The sequence below is a fragment of the Bombus huntii genome, chromosome 11 (assembly GCF_024542735.1).
Source record: "Bombus huntii isolate Logan2020A chromosome 11, iyBomHunt1.1, whole genome shotgun sequence".
Lineage (NCBI taxonomy): Eukaryota > Metazoa > Arthropoda > Insecta > Hymenoptera > Apidae > Bombus > Bombus huntii.
The window spans coordinates 1,941,329-1,958,002 of record NC_066248.1 but is presented as its reverse complement, the minus strand read 5'-3'; the positions used below and the strand labels follow the sequence as shown (position 1 = coordinate 1,958,002).

At 33.3% G+C, this 16,674-nt stretch overlaps 4 protein-coding genes across 5 annotated transcripts; 2 read left to right on the top strand and 2 right to left on the bottom strand.

Moving 5' to 3' along the window:
- Window positions 1-3,723: 3,723 nt before the first annotated feature.
- On the top strand, window positions 3,724-6,394 carry LOC126871299 (pro-resilin-like). The gene is made up of 4 exons (XM_050629935.1): window positions 3,724-3,732; window positions 4,212-5,348; window positions 5,681-5,969; window positions 6,131-6,394. Exons 1-4 carry the CDS (start codon window positions 3,724-3,726, stop codon window positions 6,277-6,279), a joined length of 1,584 nt encoding a protein of 527 aa, XP_050485892.1. The 3' UTR covers window positions 6,280-6,394.
- Window positions 6,395-7,674: 1,280 nt separating this feature from the next.
- On the bottom strand, window positions 7,675-9,492 carry LOC126871122 (luc7-like protein 3). The gene is made up of 4 exons (XM_050629578.1): window positions 9,358-9,492; window positions 8,852-9,174; window positions 8,447-8,646; window positions 7,675-8,367 (listed from the first exon to the last, which is right to left on the bottom strand). Exons 1-4 carry the CDS (start codon window positions 9,429-9,431, stop codon window positions 8,266-8,268), a joined length of 699 nt encoding a protein of 232 aa, XP_050485535.1. The 5' UTR covers window positions 9,432-9,492; the 3' UTR covers window positions 7,675-8,265.
- A 248-nt stretch (window positions 9,493-9,740) lies between these two features.
- On the top strand, window positions 9,741-14,689 carry LOC126871120 (uncharacterized protein C05D11.1-like). Its single transcript, XM_050629576.1, has 14 exons — window positions 9,741-10,239; window positions 10,431-10,672; window positions 10,767-10,935; window positions 11,035-11,198; window positions 11,275-11,793; window positions 11,879-12,133; window positions 12,207-12,380; window positions 12,449-12,685; window positions 12,755-12,935; window positions 13,028-13,280; window positions 13,353-13,539; window positions 13,627-13,770; window positions 13,857-14,167; window positions 14,260-14,689. The coding sequence occupies exons 1-14, from the start codon at window positions 10,068-10,070 to the stop codon at window positions 14,318-14,320; spliced, it is 3,069 nt and encodes a 1,022-aa protein (XP_050485533.1). The 5' UTR covers window positions 9,741-10,067; the 3' UTR covers window positions 14,321-14,689.
- LOC126871124 (uncharacterized) lies at window positions 14,538-16,587 on the bottom strand. 2 transcript variants are annotated; one of them, XM_050629580.1, is made up of 3 exons: window positions 16,244-16,587; window positions 15,029-15,365; window positions 14,538-14,863 (listed from the first exon to the last, which is right to left on the bottom strand). In XM_050629580.1, exons 1-3 carry the CDS (start codon window positions 16,303-16,305, stop codon window positions 14,654-14,656), a joined length of 609 nt encoding a protein of 202 aa, XP_050485537.1. In that variant the 5' UTR covers window positions 16,306-16,587; the 3' UTR covers window positions 14,538-14,653. The 2 variants fall into 2 exon arrangements, with proteins under 2 accessions (XP_050485537.1, XP_050485538.1); XM_050629581.1 differs by lacking the exon at window positions 16,244-16,587 and adding an exon at window positions 15,482-15,731.
- Window positions 16,588-16,674: the final 87 nt, after the last annotated feature.

The window sequence follows — 16,674 nt, the reverse complement described above, 5'->3', positions numbered from 1 at the left end:
GAACAATCGGACCTCATAAAAGTGCAAAAGTTGCACGCGTACGCAAGCCGGAGCAATCGCTTTACGTAACAGTTATCTCCGAAACTAATTTGCTATGTTTCCCCGTTGACGCGCCGCTGTCCAGAGATAATCATCGGAAAAACTATCAAGCAAGTTCCTCGAGTTAATTTAGCCGTTCGTGACTTCATTTATCCTTGCTCGTTTATCCTTTTTTTTCTTCGATCACGATAAGCATTAATCTTCTTCTTTCTCTTTCTTTACCACGTGCAACGTGTCCATAATATTAAGTCTGCTACCATCCTGGAATTTTTATATTTTAATTCTTTGCTCGTTTTAACAAACAGAGAACATACGTACCGTTCCAAGAAGATGTTTAACATAAAATTAGAAGGAGAAACGATGCATGCCAATACGAATATTTTTTACCTCCTTAATAAAGATAGAACAAGTTATCCTTTGACGTTAGTAAGATACAATCTATGACATTGTACACGGAAGACGAATATGTCCGTCGAATTGGCTCGGTAACAATTAACTCGATGGCGATTGAATACCGAGCTGTTCCTCAAAGTGTTTGCGATATTCTCCTATCCTCTTCAAAAATTGATCCACCTCGCTGCGAAGATAGACGCCTCCATAGTCCACTTAGCCTGCCTATCGAACTAGAAGGAAATTTCGAGCGATACATCAATGCCAGCGTAGCGTCCGCTTTATCAAGCATAGAACAGTTCGCCTCTGATCATTTATTAAATCTGAGCAGTCCGTGGCACCGCGTTGCGCGATGCGATTTATGCACGAAGAAGATTCCTCGAGTCTCGCAACGTGCCGCCGCGGCGAAACCGTGGCCGATGTATAATAAAACGGACACGGCGCGATACAATCGAAACTGTTCTAGACCGATTAAGACGAATTTCAGGATTCGCGAACACCATAAATCTCCGATCGTAAAAATCCTAGGTACCCGCCGCGCTATCTCACTCGTATACGATGAGGTGCTGATACAATAAACCTGTGACGCAATCTTGCATAATGTATCCCTATCTTAACCAACATCCCACGTTACCACCACCTGTATTCAGCACGAGTTCACTGATTGCACAAACTTTCTGCATCCAGGATACGAGCGTGTGTACACGTTGGACAGTTGAATCCGTGTGTCTGCGTGCCCTACTAATGTACCAACGCGACATTTTTCGGGATAATTGAAGCAGTCGCGTTTAATTACCTGCCGGTATTAATGCGTCCTGATCGAATTGACCGAACCGCAACAGCGAATCGTTAAACTGTTTCTGACGATTAACACGACGTTCGTTGATATTTAAAGATCGATATATTTGATAAACGTATTTAATTAGTCTGTATGAGATACGAACTTCCGTCTTTGATTTCTCGAAATTTCGTTTCTGTTAAATGTAAGATAAAATTTACACCGAGGAAATGATAAATTTGTAAGTATACCGTTTGAATGGGCTCACGTTTATGCAACGATGAAAAGCGATTTGTATAATTTGATCGCTATCAATTTATTATCTTCGTCCCTTCCATCCGTGTGTCCATAACAACATGCTAAAGGATATAGTTAAGATGCATGAATTCCAGTCGATCGGGATTCACGTATGTGCATCTTAAGCAGCGATGTTCTTAAACCCTTCGTGTTTCAATGACGTGCGCTTCGTAAAAACGTATGAGAAAGTCTCGCTGGCAGAAAGCATGTTGTTGCCTTAACTGCATCAGACATAATAGGTTTAATTGCCATCTCTCCTTTTCAAGTCCTCCCTACATGAATTACGCGATCTAACTTTTTATAGAATCTTTCGGTATCGTCTCGTGCACATAGATGGTACACGTTTCTTTTTTTTTTTTCGTCCAACGTAAAAAACCTAACCCGAATCTATTCCTTCGTGAAAAATGTCAGATAGTAAAGGTCTCGACAAACCTGTTCATCACGAAGAAAAAGCTTGTAGAACATCGATGTAACCGTGTATTAACTTTACGTTGTGACCGATACATCAAAGTTAGGACCAAAATTAATTTTATCGAAAAAGAATGTAATTTAGCATCCAACAATGATCTCAAGTGAAATTTGAAGAACGAATCTCTAAACGATGTGCGATTAAACTTTTAGCCAACCATACTCGTCAATTGTTAAGATTGTTCTTCTGTTGTTACGTTCGTCACGATTAATTTCATCTTTGCAATAAGCCTGATCTTCCGTTAACTATCCGCTCATCAGCACAGTGCGGTAAAAAAAGAGTAACGGTGAAGCGTACGCGGGCGTTAATGGACCACGTTATGGCAACGCGTATTAAAGGATTGCGAAATCGAAAGTACGAGGAAAGTATATTACACCATATAAAAATTGGTCTGCATCAAACCCATGACATTCGGTATCGAAGGCTACTTATTGCTTGCGAAATTAAACGAATGACCACGGGTAGTACATTCAGAGCAAGAGACGTTTAACATAAACGTTCCTGAAATATTCGACCCATCGTATTTCGTAATCAATTAAATTCTCATCTTACTCTCGGAGCAAAAAAAGAGTTAAGTAAGTTAGTTAAGTTACAGAACCGCTTTATGTGTTGAGAAATTACGCCAGAGTTTACATTAGTAATAATACCAATTTCACGACAGCCAGAATCACTATATTCGAATATTTTTTAAATTACCGCTTTTTGCGATTAATATTTTACAATATTATCATAATAGCAGGTATATTAAAATACACTAAGTATATCATTAGTCTGGGTATAATATTACCGTACACTATATATACCTGATATGTTGCAAATGCGTATGTTGCTCGAGCGCTCTATCCTGTTTAATCGAAGCGCAAATCACGTGTCGCAGAGTTGCACCCCAAGCTCGGGACCCTGATTCGCGCATCGACGCTCGAAAAAGATTCGAATTTGCCGGCTAATTAATCAGCGACCAGAAGCGTTCTATTAATCATCGTTTCGTAGCGCGTTAAACAACGTTCTGACTTCTAATTAGATAGTTAGCTCCGTAATTAGTACATTCGCTTAACATTGCCTAATGTCTCATTCGCCTGACTTGTTCTTCGATGGAAGAATCGCATCAGACATCGAACAATTTCGTGAAAGTTTCCGATGCGATGAGACGAGAGCAGTATTAATCAAGCCTTGGTTAACGAAGACGAGCGGTCGAAGTTGCCATCCTTAGAAGGTCCGTATCCTTACCAAGTCCTGCATCCTTCTTCGTTTCTGCCGCTCTAGCCACCCGACAGAGAGGCGAGAGCACGAGAAGACCGATGCTCCGAGTTAATGATGCGCCGCATTGCGTTACAATATAGGATTCGTAACCCGTGAAATATGGAACGAATCCGTACTCTAGGTGGTTGCTACGGTCCCACTCTTCTTCACTCACCATCACTACCGTCACCGACTGATTCAACACCACCGTGACACAGTTACACCGGTGCCTCGCTGTAAATCCTACAGCGCTTGCACCAAACCGTGATCTAGAAACACGGATGAATCCCGGGATATATAAAGCGGATTAGAACCAAAGTTTGTCATTCCCTCGACACCATCCAACGGTGGAAGGTGTAGCATAGCCAAAAGGTAAAACCGACGGAAGACGAAAGCCTATCTGGTGAAGCAGTTCGCGTGATCCAGAGACTCGCCTTCTCAAGGATAAACGAGGGAAAAACGGTGGCCAAGTTTATTGTTCCGCCCAGAGGAAAGGCCCACCGACTTCAACATGTCTAAGGTGAGAAAACTTGAATCCAGAAAGAGCAAGAAAATTATATCTGTTGCAACTGATAAGCATCGAGCAGGAAGACGCGCGCGGCAAGGATTGTTTCGTATGTCAAAATGTCCCGAGCTATTCTGCGACCAAGTTGCTTAACGCGAGAAAATTCTATTCTTCGGAGTTACTATTTGTGTGGCAGTATTCCAGAGACGATAGGAAAATTTTGCTCGCGAATCATCGTATTAATCGACAGAAAGAATTCAATGATGTTTCCGATACATCTTTTATAGATCGTTCGGTAGAGTTTAGTAGAGCTGCGATTCCAGAAATACTAAAAATCCGATACTTAAAGTGGCAATCTAAGAAACACGATAAGATAAAAAGATGTACCCAAACTCCTGTTTTTAAAAATTCATATTTGATTACCAACTTAATTCTCTAATTCCTATCACCGTGTCAGACTAGATGCAACAACTATCTCTACTTGAACGACATATACAAATGTTAAAACCTTATGCATACAGATTGGATTAGCAGTATTCGTCATAGCCCTTACCCTGGTGCGCTCTGAGCCGCCGGTGAACTCATATTTGCCACCAAACGGCGGTGGCAACGGAGGAGGTGGCGGAGGACCGTCCAACACTTACGGCCCGCCTGGTTTCGACGGGCAGAACGGCATCGGAGGAGGCGACAGCGGTCGTAATGGTTTATCAAATAGTTACGGAGTACCTGGCTCGAACGGTGGAAGGAATGGCAATGGCAGAGGAAATGGTTTCGGCGGTGGTCAACCTTCTAGCTCTTACGGAGCACCATCCAATGGACTCGGTGGAAACGGAGGTTCAGGTGCCGGAAGACCATCCAGCAGTTACGGAGCACCTGGTGGAGGAAATGGTTTCGGCGGTGGTCAACCTTCCAGCTCTTACGGTGCACCGTCCAATGGACTCGGTGGAAACGGAGGTTCAGGTGCCGGAAGACCATCCAGCAGCTACGGAGCACCTGGTGGGGGAAATGGTTTCGGTAGTGGTCAGCCTTCTAGTTCTTATGGTGCACCGTCCAATGGACTCGGTGGAAACGGAGGTTCAGGAGCCGGAAGACCGTCCAGTAGTTACGGAGCACCTGGCGGAGGAAATGGTTTCGGTGGTGGAAGCAACGGAGCTGGCAAGAACGGATTCGGCGGTGCTCCATCGAACAGCTACGGTCCTCCAGAAAACGGAAATGGTTTCGGTGGTGGCAATGGAGGTGGATCTCCATCGGGTCTCTATGGACCTCCTGGAAGAAACGGTGGAAACGGCGGGAACGGTGGAAACGGTGGCAATGGAGGACGGCCATCGAGTAGTTACGGAACGCCTGAGAGAAATGGAGGAAGACCATCGGGTCTTTATGGACCACCAGGTAGAAATGGAAATAACGGCGGCGGAAATGGAGGATATAACGGTGGCAATGGTGGATATCCATCAGGAGGACCGGGTAGTAACGGGGGTGGCAATGGTGGATATCCTTCTGGAGGTCCTGGTGGCAATGATGGCTATCCTTCTGGAGGTCCCGGTGGTAATGGCGGCGGCAACGGTGGTTATCCTTCTGGACCAGGTGGAAATGGTGGCGGTAACGGAGGTTACGGGGAAGATGAAAATAACGTAAGTATGCTTGGTGATAATTACCTATCATGACCAATTATTTCTGATCGTTACAATATATTTTTTATTGTTCGCTGTGACCAATAAATGAAATTATCCGAGTTAATTGCCGGTATAGAAAACAGCAGCACCGATAAATTTTAGAATCAAATATATATTATTGAAACTAATACATTTAATTCATAGTAAACGATATAACGATAATTAATTTCTCTCACCGTCAAGTATTTCATCTAATTTTTATTGCCTACTAGGAGTCAATACGAATTCTCAACTCTTTCATAGTTTATGACCTATAACTATCTTTATTATATATCTCGATGCTAATTTAGGAACCAGCAAAGTACGAATTCTCTTATGAAGTCAAGGACGAGCAGTCCGGAGCTGATTATGGCCATACGGAAAGCAGAGACGGGGATCGCGCACAGGGAGAGTTCAATGTTCTGCTTCCTGATGGCAGAAAACAAATCGTTGAGTACGAAGCTGATCAAGATGGATTTAAACCTCAAATTAGATACGAAGGTGAAGCGAATGGCCAAGGATATGGTTCTGGTGGACCAGGAGGCAATGGTGGAGATAATGGATACCCAAGTGGCGGACCTAACGGAGATGGAGCCGGAGGTAATAATGTTTATCTATCAGGCAGGCGAGGTGATGGGCCTGACTTCACCGATGGTGAATGAAACATACATACATCTGCATAAGTTCTTCGCAGAAACTACGTTTGAATTTAATTTCATCCGATTTTTAATCGTAAATATATGTAATATTTGAATTCTTAGCAGGGTATCCGTCGGGAAGACCAGGTGGTGACAATGGCGGTTACAGAAATGGAAATAACGGTGGCAACGGTGGCAACGGTGGAAACAATGGAGGATATCCATCCGGAAGTGGTGGCGACGCAGCGGCTAACGGAGGATATCAATACTAAATGTTCATCTAAGCGTAGTAATATATATCGCGTGTATTACAAAAGGGGAATACATAGGGCAACGTTTATCATAACGCATGGGATAGTTTCTGTCTGGAACAGTAAGAACGCAACTGTAATTGTGAGCGATGATAATTTTAGTACGATCGAATTTTGATATCGATCTTTACTATATTTAATCGTTTTAGGACACTTACAATTGAACGATCATAGAATGAAAAGAATGATCACTCGTTTAACATTGAAAACAGACAGGTTTTCATATTGCAATGCTTCGTTTGTTTCAGACGTAGTATCCTTCCTAGTATAAAAGGAATAACTATTCATAGGATAAACATAAAGACCTCAAAGTCAATCCTTAGAAATGAACGATATTGTTAGCTGTTAATCGCATACTTCTTGATATATTCATTTATAACGGAATTCACGTGCAATAATACTAACAATATCGTTTAATAAACTTAGCAAACGCAGTGTCATTACTTTTTAAATCAATTTCTCTTTCAGTATATATAATAAGACTCGTAAATGAATTGGTTATCATTATATATACCATTTGCGATTTTTATACGTGTGCAATACTCGTCTTCTTCGAAATAACTATAATTTCTTTAACATTTGATGATCTATCTACGATTTTATAACTACCACCAGATGTATACTAATTTTTAACGTTTGTTAAGATATTGTATTTATTACTATTTATCATACTATATATATATATATATATATATTTTAACGATGTTTAAAATGTAGCTGTAGAAACAAACGTCCGCATAAATAAAAATTGCGGTAGGCCATAATGTGTTCAGTGTTCAGTCTTTCACTTACACCTTTCACGCTATGTAAACGTTATTCTACTACAATTTATATGAATATACATATGTATATATACATATATATTATATGAATATATATATACATACATATGTTTGTGTATAATCATTTAAATGATCAAAAAAGAAATGTGTACGCGAAGTAATAATATTAATCATATTTTTATATTAATGAGGCACTTGTTTGTAATGTAATTATCGTATTAGATGCTTATGTACATATAATCTGCTTCTTTCGCATTTATAAATCAAATTTCTAGGTTTCATATGATAGCAAACAAAAGAACAAGTAAATAAAAGCAACGAGTGCTTTGAATATTTGATAAATACCTGTAATTTCAGACAAAGTAGTACATTTCGCCCACAACATGTTTGCATTCACAAAATATGACAAAATATTCAAAGATGTGATCTGATATAATAAATAATAGATACTTCAAATCTAACGAATCATCAGTACTACCATCATCCAAAAACTAATTTCTAAGGTGGCGTTTCGGCTTAAATGTAACGAACGTAACATAAGGCAAATAAATATATATCTTCTTCAGAGATAAAGTAATTTTACATAAACTTTATTTACATTACACAAAAGAAATATTATATCATAAAATGCAATACGTCAAACATATCTCGTTAGTATACAAACAAAATGTAACTGTAATTATTGGAATTTTTGTTCTATGGTATTAATACAGTTCTTGGCTAGGGAATGCAAGTTTTAATGGCAACATGGCAATGATAACAAGAATTATAAAATATTTATATTTTACTCGTTTCTTACATTTAATTTATACACTTATATACGAAATATTTTTTAATTCCATAACGTATTTTAACTTCTCAACCTAATCGGTCAAAAACGCACAATTTTTTATTTTTAAGGGAATTGTTTCTTGATTATATAATAATATATTATTTTTATTTCTATATCTTACGTTTCTAATAAAATAATACGCCTAGGAAATGAAAGAAGCAAGTGTGTTTATAAATATAAAAATGCGATTATTTATTAGTACAAAAAATGGTTGATTACCTATTTGTGCATTTTGAATTTTTAATTATAGCCATTTATTACGCAGGTATGAGCATCAAGAGATTAACATTTGTTTACACTAATAAATTTTGGTAAAACTAAATTATTCAGCTATCAAGTAACATTTGAATGTATCAAATCAGCTATAGCTTTCTGTCTAAGAGTGTACAATTTTTTCACCCATTTATCAAATCTGGCTTCCTGATCAATCATTATCTAAATAAAAAATATTTGAAAATAAAATGTCTAATATTTATATTATTCATGCATATAGAGAAAGAAAAAGGTACACTACCGAAGAATGAAAGATACTTTCAGATCCACAAGGAACTTCAGCCACTGCTGGAACTTGTATAGTATCTGCATTAATATCTATAACAATGTTCTTAAATTTCTTTTCCTTTGTATTAGACGAAAATTGTTTGGATGTAAAACCTTCAGAATTGATTTCCTCTAACACACCCTCCTTAAAACGTGGTTCAATTGGAAAATCACCTAAACATAATTTTATGTTAAATTAATATGACTCCTACAAAATAACATTAGTATCCTAATTTGTATAACTAAATTTAAAATTTTCCTACCCTTATTTTCTATATAAACAGAAGATAAAACTATTCAATGTTTTTAAAACTATAAATTCAGATTAATAATAAAATATTTATAACTTGAAAAATAACATATGTAATAAAAATCATACCTTTTATTAAAACATTTTTAGTTTTTTCAGACACAATAGTCTTTACATTAGATTGTGAACTACTTGAACGACTCCCAGATTTTTCTCTTGAAGCTGATCTACCTTTTCTCTTAGAACAATCTGAAGAACGTGATCTAGAATAATACCTATGTCTTTCTCTTCCTTTTGAATTACTGTTTCTAGAGCTTTTGTAACTTTTTTGGCTATGATCTCTATCTCTCCCTCTGCTTCTGGAATGTGAGCGATGTCTACGCTTTGTTTTCGAGTGTTTGGATGATCTTCGTCTATGAGAAGATGAATCACTAGAATTTGAACTAGATGATCTGAAATGAAGGATTACATATTAAACTACGTTTTGTAATCAGTGTTATTAATATAAGTATATATATTAATGGAAATTATGATGTTATGCATAAAATTACAATCAAGTAACGTTTTAATATAAACAGGAAATAAATCAAACTAAGTATATAGTATAATATCTCAGATAATTTAATATTATTTACCTGGATCTCCTACTACGTCTTCGACGATACCTGCTATTATGATCTGAGTCCGATTCACTAGTATATCTTGCCATAACGGACACCTGGTTCTTTACTTAGATTTAGGTTGTGTCTAATATCGCTGCATTGCAACGACTGTAACATATAATACTACAGCGCTATCTATAGGTATAAATTTAAAGACATAAATTATAAATAATTTATAGTATAGAATATATAACGAATCAATAAATATCATTCACACATTAATTTTCTGAATAAGTTAAATTATTCAATCTTTTATAAAAGAATTAAAAATTCTATCAATAGTTACAGTGTTAATAATTTTATATGTATTAACCATTTAAACATCATATATCTATTCTTCTTCAATATTATTATTTCAATACTATCAGAGATATTATCTATCTATTTAATCTGTCTAATGTTGACTACCAATGTTTAGCTAAAAACATCAGGCATCTGTTACTTATACATAAGGTTTTTAAATATTTAAAACATATCCTAAAATTTATTAAAATAAAAAATAATTTACAATCGAGCATTATTTAAAATATATATCTTTGACTTGTGATGCTCCCTTGATAATTTCGATAATTTGTCAATTGTTTCACGTAATAAACTGTGAATGTTTACAAATATAAAAATTTACGTATTCGTGTTGCTTTTCAAGGAGTTTTAAAGTCAGTAGAAATTTAATGTAATATAACATGGCGCCGGTAGACAATTCACCAAGAGAAAACATGGGAGCGTTTGATTTTATATATTCGATAAGAGTAAATGATACAATACCGGTACACATTTACAAATCTAGAGATACTGGAATTACGGTTTGTATAGCGGACGTTGAAGGACCTGTTGTAAATGGTTACTTGTGTCTCGGTAATTTCTATTGTTTTTATATTTCTTGTGTATTCCTAAAATATGGTATTTATTTAATTTTATTATATTATATACGTTATATATATATATATATATATATATATATATATATATATATATATATACACGTCATATACACTATAGATATATATTATATAGTATTATAGATAATACTATTTTTATAAATTTAGCTACTGAAGCGCATGATGATGATGGATTACCACACACATTGGAACACCTTGTTTTCCTGGGCAGTGAGGACTATCCGTACAAAGGTGTTTTAGATCTATTGGCTAATAGGTGCTTGGCATCAGGTACCAATGCTGCAACACAAGTTGATTTTACTTTCTATACCATGACAACTGCTGGAAGTGAAGGATTTTTATCTTTAATGCCCATATATTTAGATCATATACTTTATCCAACACTCACGGTACAAAATATTTATTATTTATTTAATAATTAATAAGTCATAATGTGTAAGATGTTTTTAGTTAATAAAATTAAGTATAAAATTATTTATTAAGGATGCAGGTTTCCTTACTGAAGTACATCATATTAATGGTGAAGGGGAAAATGCAGGTGTGGTCTATTGTGAAATGCAAGGAAAAGAAAATATAGGAGAATATTTGGTATACGTAGAAATGTTTAGAGCAATGTTCCCTGGACGATGTGGTTACAAATCTATTGTTGGAGGTAAAAATATTAATCTTTCTAATATCTTATTATTTTAGAATAGAACATTAAGTGGTGTACATTGCTATTTTTATAAGAGAAATATTACTTTTTTTATAGGAGCATTGAAAAATCTAAGAGAAAGTACTACTAATGAAAAGGTTAGGCAATACCATCAAGAATTTTATAGGCCTGAGAATTTGACAATAGTAATCACTGGCCAAGTGAAACATGCAGATGTGTTCAAAGCGTTACAAATTATAGAAAAGAAAATAATATCAAAAGTATATATGTATAATTGCTTGTATTTCAATTCTTCATTACTTTCATAACATAGTTAGAACTTAACGGATGTTTTAGGGAAATAGAGGTTTCTTTAAAAGACCTTGGCAGGATCCTGTACCACCCCTCACTGAAAGTATAGATTTAGACGTGTATTATCCTTGTGATGATGAAGATAATGGAGTAGTAGATGTTGCTTGGAGAGGATCGTCTCCTATTACCAATATGTATGAGCTTATCGGTTGTACATTACTTTTAAAATATCTCACGGATACATCAGTTAGTCCACTGCAGAAAGAATTTGTTGAAATTGATGATGCATATGCCAGTAATGTTAGCTATTCTTATGGTGCATATACAGTATCTGTACTATACCTTGCATTTGAAAGTGTACCAAAATCAAAAATTCCTCTGATAAAAGATCAGCTGTTAAAAGTATTAAATGATGTGCATAAGAAAGGTATTGATATGAAACGAATGAAGACAGTTGTTCATAGACGTATCCTTGAAGATTTGAGTAGTTTAGAAAGTGAACCGCATGAGACAATTGCATATATGCTTTTTGGATATGCACTTTATGGTAATACTAAAGAAGATGTAAGTACTTGTTTTGGATCTGTTATGAAATTTTATTAATCAAGGTATCCTTATAATGATTATATATCTGTTTCTGAAATTTTAGTTGGATCAGAGGACCAATCAGGTACAAGCTCTTAAAAAATTAGAAACTGAACCTGAATCTTACTGGTTAAATTTGTTAAAAACATATCTTCTTGAGTCTCCATTTGTATTAGTTAAAGGAATTCCCAGTTTGAAAAAAAGACACGAATTAACTGAGAAAGAGAAAGACCGAGTGGCTAAACAAATTGAAAATTTAAGCAAAGAGGAGCTCCAAAAGAAGGAAAAAGAACTGCAAGAAGCAATTGCTAAAAATGATGTATGTAATTTTACATACATATATGATATATATAATATTCTTTCTTACACACTTTAATTTCGTATAAATTTAGATACCAGTACCAGATGAAATATTAAGTTCTGTTCCTATCCCATCTACTCATCTTATCAATTTCCACTACATCAAGAGTTATACAACAGAAAGCAGTAAGCAACATTCCAGATTTGATGTATCAAAGTTGCCATTTTATACATATTTGGATCACGTTAATACAAACTTTGTTTATGTATGTACTTGTTTATTAGTTGATCATATTTGAAACATCATTTAACTGACTAGGCATTTCTTTTACAGATGTTTGTTATTATGAATACTTCAGATATTAAAAAAGAATATAAACTTTATATTCCTTTATTATTGGAAATAATAATGGAGTGTCCAGTAATGAGGAATAGTCAACTCATTCCATATGAAGAAATTGTAGCTGAATTGGAAGCAGATACCATAAGTAATGATACTAACCTCGGAGTTTCTAATTCTTCGAGGTTTTCATGTGGACCATACAGTTATACTGCTCTGTTAATGCTTCATGTAATAATTCTTTATGTTAAAATTTGTTTAACATTTATTTAATAATCTTAAATAATTGTCTTTTTATAGCTTGAAATGGAAAAATATGAGAAGGGTGTACAATGGATTAAAGAACTTTTATACGAAACTAAATTAACTCCAGATAGATTAAAAATTACAGCTGCAAAAATGGTAAACGATGTCGCCCAATTTAAAAGACAAGGGAATAAAATTGTGAATGATTTAATGCAAGAACTGATATATAATAAAGGTAAAAAATTTAAAGAATTATGTAACACGTACGCATGCATACACATACATAATCGTGTGATTGCAAATAATAATTATATTTTTTATTTTCAGAGAGCAATCCTCATATATCTAACATGTTACGGCAACAGAAATTTCTTAATCATGTTTTGGAACGCTTATCTGATGAAACAGACCAGAAAAAAGTTATTTCAGAAATTGAATCTGTTAGAGAAGTGTTAACAACACCTAAAAATATGGTATTGTACATGGCAACTAATGTGGATAAATTAACTGCTCAAGTACCAAATGTTTATAGCCCATGGAATACATACTTTTCTACATTTGGTACATCAAGCAAGACTAAGTTAGTTTATTTTCATAACTTAAATTATAAATTATATGTTCGCATATAAATAGTAAACATATAACTGTACAGACTTGAAGCCATTCCTGATTCAACATTCATAAATTCTCCAGATGAGATTCCATTGAAAGGTTGCGTTACAGGACTAGGTTCCATAGAATCTTCCTATTTATGTCAAAGCTGCTCATGTATAAATGATTATCATAGTCCAGATTTAGCCCCTTTGCTTGTTTGTATACAATATTTAACTCAATTAGAGGTAAATAAAAAATAATGTAATATCTCTGTAATAATTGTAAAAGTATTGCATCATATAATGTGTATTTAAACATCAATATTTTTTAAGGGCCCTATGTGGAGACTTATTAGAGGTCAGGGTCTATCTTATGGGTATCATATCTATAACAAACCAAATGAAGGCCTGTTATATTTATCATTTTATAAATCCACAAATATTGTAGCAGCATACAAAGAAGCAAAATCGATTGTAGTAAGTATATGTTTGGATCACAATTAATCAAATTTGTGACATTCAAAAAATGAAAATAGCATTGCTCATCTTTTACATTATTATAGGAGATTCATATTTGTGAAAATAAATGGGAAAGATTACTTTTTGAATCGGCAAAATCTTGTTTAATATTTGAAATTATTGAGAAAGAGCAGAGTGTTGGAGACGTAGTACAACAGTCATTATTGTCTTATTTTAAAAATGTACCACATGATTACACTCAACAAATGGTACAACGTGTATCTGAAGTAACAATTGAGGATATGAGTCGTATAGCATCTCAATATTTAAAACCATTATTTGATCCAGAACAATGTAAAACAACTATTGTATGTCATTCATCTAAAGTACCAGAAATTGTTGATGCATTTAAAACGTAAGTTAATAAGTGCTACAGTAATATATTCTATCATAAATATATATATATATGTAAGTATTTGTATTTATTTATATGTATTTTTGTTACAGACTCAATCACGATCTTAAATCATATACTACTCTTGAAGAAAGTTACCTAAATGATTGGTAAATTTTAAATATATTAAAAAGGCATGCCTCTGAAGTTCGACAAACATATACTATAATGGTTCTGTTCAAAACACAGCTTCAAAACGAATTTAAGCACATTTGCTACTCATTTAAAAAATGCTTGCTGATTTGCCTTTATAGATCAATATTGCTATAAAGAAACTAACAAGATTTAGTCAAGATATATACTTCTATAACTACTAAATAATTATACAGTATATTTGTGTATGTTTTATTATCCCTTATACATGTTGTTACTTAAAATACAGTTTTTTCTTTTTGTGAATTGCCTAAAATACAGTAAATTTAGTTTCAATCATTATTAATATAGGAATTATGATACTAAAATGTTTTCTACTTCTAATGCTGATACACCTTTTTGTTTCTTTGGTAAATAAACTCCGCCAAACACTTGTAAACCAAGCATTGTAATGTTTGCAGTGTCTAATGGTTCTGCATCAGGTACTTCTCGTCCACGATAATATGGTTTAAAATTTATCAAAGGCAATGTTACAATTGAAAAGTCAATATCTGACATTGGTGCCTATTGTAATTTAATATAATTTTTGTATTAAATTGATACTTAAAAATTATTGTTATTTAAACATTGTAAACCACTCGACTTAAACACATTATATAAAAAATTACAACTTATAACTTATTAATTATGCTTTTAAGAATAGCTTAAAGTAATATAGCTAAAGTTTACCATAAAAAATTGTTCATATGTTATATCTTCGTTTGAATGAAGGCCTTTGTGTCTAAGAACAATTTTATAGTGACTATTGTTGCCTTGTCCTCGACAATTGATTTCAATATTTTCAAAATTGGATAAATTTAAATTAGTCATTGTACGTATCCCTGCAAATCCTGCACCATTTGGTTGTGGATTTAAAAGAGTAAAGAATATAGCTCGTTGAAAAACTTGTGTTGTTTGTAGTGCTAAAACAGCTTTTGATTTTCCTACTGTTCTAACAGTATCAGATATTTCTCTCCAATTATCCACATTTTCTACAGTTGTAAAATCAAAAAGTATTTCTTTATGCCTAGTTAATTAAAAATAATGAATTTTAATTGGAGTAGTTAATTTATAGTTAGTTGGTAGTTAATTTATGTGTATATAAAAATCTTTTTATTCATTAAGAAAAAACGTTAAACATACATGTTTTTTGTAAAATTTTTACAATGTACCAACAGCACATTTGAGAAATACTGCCATTAGAAGTTATAAATTATTAATTCCTTTTAAATTTCTGATGATTACACAGGTTATAATAAACATCGTTTGATTACAAAAACAGGTTACAATAAACACGGATAATAAATGCAATAATAAATTATATCGTTAACATAATAGCTTTTATTTATTATCAAGGATTAATATCAATACTATTCGTAATCTCATATTTACAAACATTTAACACATTAACAAAATATTTTATATAATTAACTAGGAAATTGAATATTTCGGCAAAGAATAAATTATCTTATAAAACATAATAATTTTGTATTTGATCTTAAAAGTTAAATTAGTGGAATTTATTAAAGAATAGTAAATTAAAGAATAGTATAGTGTCGAATGTATATATATATTATTTCTTGCCAAATTAGTATTAACCATTTAATTCTTTCATTATTTATAAATTATTATAAGCATAAAATTAATCTTTATAATCATATGTATAATACACAAAAAATACCTTATACATATATGTACATACGTATAGCTCTACATTATTACATGAAACAAATTTTCAAATATATCAAATAAATAGATAAAAAAGACAAAAATTTCTTTCAAATAACATTATACTGTGGATATTCCATAAATTTTACGAACATGTGTTTTTTAAGTATCTTTTTTAGATAGAAAAATTAAATGTCAACATAAATTAACATTATTGTTATCAAAAATATAACTCACCCCCTTATTGAGCGGAACACCATTCCAACCATAAAAATATTGTAAATATATTGATAATTCATTGTTGTTTACCAACTTTTACCTTATAATATAATGACTATTTAATTTTACGTGAAATATATTTCTTTTTGTATATACTTAGTGACTTAAATTTATGCATCTAATGCAAGTCAAAGTGATATGCTCAATGTTTTAAAAATACACTTTTGTATATAATGAACTCGCGCGGCAAAATTAAAACATATTTTTGTAGCACACATAAGATGCACTATAAAAGATTTTGTCCACAGATTTATTATCTTAAGATTTAATATTTGCGACTTAAAGACTAGAAAAGAATTTATATATATATACTAAAAACAGGAATATGAAAAATACTAATAAAACCAAAGGATCTTGTTTTTTGAAATAGTCATATAAATTGACATATA